Source organism: Prenolepis imparis, unplaced genomic scaffold (genome assembly GCF_030444845.1).
Source record: "Prenolepis imparis isolate NDT839.2.m4 unplaced genomic scaffold, iyPreImpa1.0 SCAF_98, whole genome shotgun sequence".
In the NCBI taxonomy this organism is placed as follows: Eukaryota; Metazoa; Arthropoda; class Insecta; order Hymenoptera; family Formicidae; genus Prenolepis; species Prenolepis imparis.
In genome coordinates, this window is record NW_028141256.1 from 110,941 (window position 1) to 119,084 (window position 8,144).

At 27.5% G+C, this 8,144-nt stretch overlaps 1 protein-coding gene across 4 annotated transcripts; it reads left to right on the forward strand.

Annotated features, from left to right (window-relative positions):
- Positions 1 to 306: 306 nt before the first annotated feature.
- Positions 307 to 6,762, forward strand: LOC145947549 (uncharacterized). 4 transcript variants are annotated; one of them, XM_083057337.1, is made up of 7 exons: positions 307 to 503; positions 567 to 3,063; positions 3,233 to 3,457; positions 4,499 to 4,621; positions 5,452 to 5,672; positions 5,818 to 5,977; positions 6,086 to 6,762. In XM_083057337.1, the coding sequence occupies exons 2-7, from the start codon at positions 2,865 to 2,867 to the stop codon at positions 6,250 to 6,252; spliced, it is 1,095 nt and encodes a 364-aa protein (XP_082913463.1). In that variant the 5' UTR covers positions 307 to 503; positions 567 to 2,864; the 3' UTR covers positions 6,253 to 6,762. The 4 variants fall into 4 exon arrangements, with proteins under 4 accessions (XP_082913463.1, XP_082913464.1, XP_082913465.1 ...); XM_083057338.1 differs by having other exon boundaries at positions 2,844 to 3,063; XM_083057339.1 differs by having other exon boundaries at positions 2,849 to 3,063.
- The last annotated feature ends 1,382 nt before the right edge of the window (positions 6,763 to 8,144 follow it).

An 8,144-nucleotide genomic window follows, 5' to 3' on the forward strand; every position in this document is an offset into this window, starting at 1 on the left:
ATTCTGTGAAAATATTTCAAAGTAATATTAGCGTCCAAAATCTATAAAATGGAAATAAAATAAATTTTTTTGTATGATAGCAGAAAAGATTTTAGATACTTTATGAAACATTTCTCCTTCTTGATCATATATTTCACACATGCAAAATGGCCTGTGTGATGCTTAATTAAGGTTATTACCCTGCTTCCAAAATAACCTTTTTGACCTGTACGGCCATAGTTGAGATAGAAAATATATCTTTCTCTGTCGATCTTCTTCGCGCGCGCTTGCACGCTATGGCCTCTTCATTAGTAAGCTCTGTTCGCTACGCTACGCTGGAACTCTGCAAGACCGTCAAGCGCATGCGCGCCAGACCAACGTGCGAGACCTGGGAACGGCATCACGTCTGTATCTTCGTGCATCAAATTCCATTGTGCATTGTGTTCCGATATTAATACGTTATTTCGACAAAATTTTGTGTTGTATCAAAGTATACAGTAATTTACCAGCTATTCTTTTCTAAAGTAAGTATTATATACATAGTATACACATAATTGCTTAATTTCATTAATTTATACAATTTGTAGTTATATTCTAACCTTGTTTCGACCATGGCTATGTACGAGCTTGAAATAAGAAAGAAGATAAAGTTTAAAAAAAAACTTAGAAATAAAATAAATCAATCTCTAGCTATAATCAATAATAATTCAAACTTATTTTATGATTCTTATGGCATTAATACCAATGATGATTGCAACATTGATAATAATGTTAACGATAATATAATGTACAAGAATTCATGTCACATTAATGATAATTGCACAAACATCAATTCAACAATGAGCAATGAGTTACTTCATAACGTGGATAATACTGAAAAATTATTACATGATGTTAGACAGGAAAGAATTGATATACCGCTATCTGAGAAACTAGCCAAATGGGCTATAAAGGAAAATATTACATTGTCAGCGTTGAGAAATCTACTTTCTATTATACGGGAAATACCTGGTTGTGATGATCTACCAAAAGATCCAAGAACACTTTTAAAAACACCTAGAAATGTAGCTGTAACATCTCTAGGTAATGGAACATATTATTATTTTGGTATTGAGAAAACTTTAAACTTATTTTGTAAAAATCACAAGATCAGCATATCAGCAAATAAAGAGTTTTTATTAGCTGTCAACATTGACGGTTTGCCTTTGAGCAAAAGTACTAATAGCTCGTTTTGGCCTATTTTATGTTCTATCAAATCAATAAAAGTTCTTATGAAACAAGTGTTTTTGGTCGCCTTATATCATGGCACAGAAAAGCCAAAATCTGTTGATGATTATTTTAGAGACTTTGTTAATGAATGTATTTATCTATCAGCTAACGGTATATCAATCAATTCTTGTAAATATAATTTTCGAGTTTTAATGTTAATTTGCGATTCACCCGCAAAATCATTTGCCTTATCTATTAAGCATCACACAGGCCATTTCTCATGTACGAAATGTGATCAAGAAGGAGAAATGTATCATAATGTATTATGCTTTATTGAGACTAGAAATTTTTCCAAAAGAACCGATACTTCTTTTAGAACTGCTGCTCAATCAGAGCATCATACTGGTAGAAGCTTGCTGTTAAATATACCAAACTTTAATATGATAGATAACGTACCAATTGACTATATGCATTGTCTTTTGTTAGGAGCTATGAAAAGACTTCTTTGTCACAAACGGTATGGGTGGATTCATGGTAAACCACCTTATAAATTACGAGCTCGTGATGTTAATAAAATTAGTGAAAACCTTTTAAAATTAAAACGATATATTCCTCATGAATTTTCTAGAAAGACGCGTTTTATAAATGAGTGTAAAAGATATAAGGCTACAGAATTTAGGTTTTTTTTATTATACGCTGGTCCTATAGTTTTGAAAGAGATATTATCATCCAAAATCTATAATCACTTCATTACATTAAGTCTTGCAAGTTCTTTAATGATAAGTGAATATTATTCAAAACTTGAAAACTATGTAATATATGCTCATAATTTGATGGAACATTTTATTTGTCAATCCATAAAAATTAATGGTCCAGATTTTGTATCGCATAACATACATAATCTTTTACATTTAAGTGATTGTGTAAAACTGTATGGTGCACTTGACAACTTCAGCGCATTTCCTTTCGAGAATTATATGCAGCAATTAAAAAAAAAGATTCGCAAATCTGCTCAACCTCTGCAACAAATTATTCATCGTACAACTGAAGAATATAATATTACTCAATGTACAAATATCACAGAAAATGATTCTTCTGCGAAACTATTAATGGAACATTTTGACGGACCACTGATAAATAATTGTACATCTCCGCAATACAGAAAAGCACAGATAGATAATTATTGTTTAAATATTTTAAAAATAGCCGATAGATTCGTAGAGTTAAAAACCAACGTTATTATCGAAATTAAAAACTTTGCTTCGTATAAAAATTCTGTATGCTTAATAGGTTATCGATATAGCAAGCAAGAACATTTTTATTCTAAACCATATTCATCATCTTTGCTTAATATTCAATATATAAAAAAAGATAAAAACATACTTGAAATGTGGAATATCGAATTTATAAAAAGAAAATTAGTAGTACTACCATACAAAAAAAAATTAATCTCATTTCCTTTATTACATGCATAATTTTATAATTTTATAATTTATTATTTTTAACCATAAATATAAGTACATTGCTATTATTATTGATATTAATAATTAAAATTTATTAGAGTTGTAATGTTTAATTATAAAAAATTGCAAAAATTAATATTAGATTGCTAAATTTATAAACATATTTGAATGTACATAATATAAAATAATTAGTTTAGTTATAAAATATCCAAGATGACCTGGTACGTTGTAAAATTTGATGATGAGGACACAGTTGAAGCTGTACCTGACATATGGTACATGAAAAAAAATTCACAATGCTATTGGCCACCTGAAGGCACTGCAAAACATATTATAGTAGACTTTATAAAAAAAAAGCAATCTCCTGGAGCCGACTGGGCACTCTATGAAGCAAACCTTTTAGGCAGCTATGGTAAAATACACTTTGACACATTCTCACAGAATACTTTATATAATAAAATACTCCTAAAATGTTTATACGTAAAATGTTAATACATTTAGTATAATACACTAAATGTATTAACATTTTACGAAATTTGTATGGATCGATTTTTTATTGTTTTTAATTTTGTTTTTTATAGACAATTATAAAATAGCACAAAAAAAAGCCAATAAAGCTAAAAACACAAATAATCTCTCCTCTAATAACGAAGAATTGAAAAGGAAATATAGACGTAGAAGGAGCACGAAAAAAAGCCATCATAAAGAATCTGAAAATGAATATGAATTATCCTCTGAAACCGAAGTATCCTCGGATAATGTTATATATCCTGTTCCAACTCCAATAGAAAAAACTCAATTAAGTGGTAAGTAATATAAGCAACAATCATACAATATTATACATATATTTGTAAGACAAGAATTCTATTTTAATATTTCATTAATAATTTTTTGTATAATAAAAATAAAAAAACTCAAAAATTAAATAATGAAAAATACAAAAATAGGGCAAGAGCTTCAGCAAGGTGTTCGTGCAAAATTGTACTTTCTTACTTTCTTACTTTAAGAATTACACAATCTACAAATTGATGATATCAGTAAAACTATGAATCTTTTATTAAGAAGTAAAAGTAATGAGTGGCAGAACTTATCATTGCATGAAGATGTTTTAGATATCACATTTCCAGTAAATGAGAATTCTTTAACTCTAGAAGACTTGTTAGATTCTGAACATAAGTAATGATTGGTAAAGTATATTTGATTATAAATTGATTATAAAAACGTTTTAATGTGAATTATTTAAATTATATAAAACTTTTTGGTAAACGTTTCTGTCCGATATCAGACCTTCAGTAACATAAAAATTATAATAAATTCTACGCCGTAATTATAAACATAATTGTCGCCATAATGTATGTCAAATTAATCATTAATTTTATTAATACTATATCATTCTGTCGCCTATTGATAACACAGTCAAATGTTTTTGTCAAAACGATAGACTCAATCGATATTATTTATATAATTACGGCAGAATTTTGTTATAATTAGTATGTTGCTGAAGAAGGTCTACTATCAAACAGAAACGCGTTTAACCAAGTAATGAAGTAACATTTTGCGCGAACACTTTGCTGTGGCTTTTGTTCTATTTTTATATTTGTAATTATTTTTTATATCAATGCTTTTTAATATTCTGTTTGTGCATATAGTACAGAAAAAAAATATTTAATCTATTCATCAGAAATAATGAAATAAAGATGTACAAAGATGATTTCTTTAAAAATATACAATATTTTTTCATACATTTTATTAGTATACTTTGTTTTTCTGTCTCAAAAGTTAAAAAGTCTCAAAGAAATATCCAATGATATGTAAAAAGAGTAACGTTCAATCATTATTTTTTGAAGGGATTAATGTCACTGACAAAAATGATCAGTTGAAAGCTTCTACCTCTGTTACTACGTCTAATAAGTCTGAAAATCTATCTGCAGTATCACAGCAGCCTACTTCGACTCTTCAACAGAATAATGGTAAGATTAAATTTGTACATGTAATAATGAAAATAAGATTAATTTTTTTTGTAGTACCACTAATTTTCTTTTGATAAATTTGATATTCCATATTTTAAACAAGTTTTTCTCTTTTTTTATATATTAAATATTAAGTAAAGATGATAAATATGGTTTAAAAATGATCTTGTTGTATCGATATCCTATTAAGGCTTTTGGGTACTCGCTGTGACCATGTTGAATCGTAACGTCAGAAGCAAGAAGTGTCACGTTGAGAATTCATAGATGTCATTTTTGGATAAATAAATATTTTGATACAATACCACTTCAGATGGCTTTAACGTACTTTTAAAATACCTCGAAAACTATGCTTTTCTCTTGATAGCCAATCAACAACTGTAAAATGATCGTAATATCAGACTTTGTAATATGGAATAGCTGTGCATGTGCAAGACTGAACGGACTAGGACTTTATATAGCTATTTTTTACAGCTGTTGACTGATTATAAAGGGAAAAAGATAATTTTCGAGGTATCTTAAGAGTATGCTAAAGTCAGGTGTGAAATGTTGTTTTATCAAAATATATCTTTTCATTTAAAAATGGCATCTAAGAATTTTTGTTTTCTCGCCTCTGACGTCACAATTTTGACATGGCCGGAGATGTACAATTATTTATCAGTGGTCTGTCAAAATGTTCTATTAATAGTTTCACAAAACAATCATTTTCTGCAATATTTGTATATTGAGTATTTTGTAATATGTGTTATTTTTTCTATACTATGCGTAAATAAATTATATTATTTTTGAAGGAAGTGTTGCTATATAATTTATAATCGATGTTTTTATTTCAGAATATCAAAAACGAATTCTAAGAGAATTACACATTCTAAGTTTAAAAATGGACGATATTGTTGAAAGTATGAGTCTTTTATTAAAAAGTAAAAGAAATGAATCGCAAGACTTAACTTCGCATGAAGAAATTCTAGATATCACACGATCATTTCCGGTAAATGAGAATTCTTTAGCTCTATTAGAAAACTGGTTGATAGACTCTGAACATAAGAAACTATTGGTAAGAATTTTTAAGTACGATATATTTGATTATAAAAATGTTTCAATTTAAACAATTAAATTAATATAAAAAATTATTCAATATTTAAGTCTTTATTTTACAATTTTTCAATTAAAGAAATTAAATAATCTTTTTATAATGGCAGTCGCAACATTTAAGTCGTATTGGAGGTAGTAACGTTAAAGAGATTGTACGGAGAATTATGTATCATGTATTTACTAACGAAGTTGGTATGATTTACTCTTGGGAAGGAGCAAAGAAAAAGAAAATCTTCAAGGATTTAGCTGTAGCATCTACTATTTTCTGTAAATTAAAAACCATTAAGTTATAATAATACAATTATAATAATAATCATACAATTAAAATTTTGCAAAACTTTTTACTTTAATATAATTTGTGATAATCTTTTGCAGCTGCCGTACGACTCAATAAGAATACTAATGATTGCACAAATGCAGAAATTATAAGTTTTATAAAAGCATGGCTTGTAAGGAGCAAAGATCGTTTTAATAATAACAAAAATAAACCTGCAACTACTCAAGACGTTAATGAGAACCCGCAGATCAGTAACGGAGAGTAGTCTTAAAATATTTAAAACACACTACTCATATGATGGCAGCTATGGTATAGAATAGAGAGTAAAAATAGTACAAAAGTTTCTATTATTTTTAATAATTCTTTGTTTCTTCGCGTACGTTCACTGTACGTATTATATTTACACACAATGAATTTTGTTTTAATTTACTAATATTTACGGTTCTGATAAAAAATATTAATATATTCCTATATTATTCCTGTATTATTAGATTTTTTATTAATAATTTCTAACATACATATGTTGTAGTAATATATTCATATATTGTAGTAATCTTAATTACACTTTTGCGTTATTCAAGTATTTTATTTTCATACATATGTGTTAATATTATTTAAAAAAAGTGTATAGAAGTTGCCATATCTTGCGCTTTAGTTTTAAAATTACAGTTTTGTTATAAAAATACATATGTACCTTATGACTAACTAATATGCATCTTATGCTCATTTCATATACGTGCAATAAATACAATTTTTTTATTACTTCTAAGTTTAACTTTTGTGTTATTTATTCTCTTGCAATAATCTTTTATATAACTTTGTTGAAATAAACATTTAGTTTGTATATAATACGTACGTGCATGGCGTGTACATTATATGTATAGAAGATGTGCATAATACATGCATAGAATGTATATAATACTCGTATGGCGTGTGTACATAATATGTGCGTAGCACGTATGTGACATGTCCAGAATGTCTTCATTTTAAATGATCCACTTGAATATTTCTTAGGGAGTATTTTAGGGGAAAATATTTCAGACAAAAGTTATAGAGTTTAGAGGGAAGTGCTTAATAGTGATCTAAATTTTTAATTACGGTCATTTACTAAAGTCATTTACAGGTCAATTTTGTTTTTAAAAGAAACTGTCAATTATATTTTATATTAATCGATTCTTTGTTATATTCTGTGTAAAAAATTACAAGCGTATTTATAAGATATTTTATGTTTTATAGTTTGACATTTGGTCAATTTTTTAATAATTTCTTACATAAAATGTAACAAAGAATCGATTTATATAAAAAAATTGTAGGAGTTTCCTAAAAAGAAATTGATCTCTATATATATGATCTTGGTAAATGAACGTAATTCAAAATTTAAGTCACCATTAAGTATTTCCTTCTAAACTCTACAACTTTTGAAATATTTTCCCCTAAAATGCTGTCCCTAAGAAATATTCAAGTAAATCATTTAAAATGGAACATTTTGGATATGTTACGTATGTGCTACATGCACATATAATACGTGCGTGGCATGTACATAATATGTATATACATCCTATGCATGTCTTACGCACATTCTATGTATATATTATGTATACATTCTATATACATGATATGCACGTATTATTTTCATCTTATGCATGTGCCATGTACATCTTATGTACATATTATGTACATATGCTATGCACGTATTATGTACAGCCTATGTACATTCTGTACATGTGTCATGTACATCTTATATACATATTATGTACATGATATGTACATATTATGTATATCCTGTGTACATCCTATGCATGTGCCATGTACATCTTATATACATATTATGTATATGCTATGTACGTATTATGTATATCCTATGTACATCCTATGCATGTATTATGTATATCTTATGTACATATTATGTACATGCTATGCACGTATTATGTATATCCTATGTACGTGCATAAAAATTAAATGTACATGCATGAAGTATATACATAGAATGTGTTTTTTCATGTACATATGTATATTTTTATGACATTCCATGTACATGCGCTGGGGGTACTATTGCATTTACATTTCATATACATTGGATGTACGCTGTAATACATGTGTATATATTATGTATATACAATATAAATAAATGTATATGAAATGTATATACATTGTATA

Excerpts from the sequence above, each read along its gene's own strand:
- LOC145947549 (XM_083057337.1), top strand. The coding sequence starts at position 2,865 with ATGACCTGGTACGTTGTAAAATTTGATGATGAGGACACAGTTGAAGCT. Across the intron at positions 3,064-3,232 it reads AAACCTTTTAGGCAGCTATG|ACAATTATAAAATAGCACAA; the intron begins GTAAAATACACT and ends TGTTTTTTATAG. Across the intron at positions 5,673-5,817 it reads CTGAACATAAGAAACTATTG|TCGCAACATTTAAGTCGTAT; the intron begins GTAAGAATTTTT and ends TTATAATGGCAG.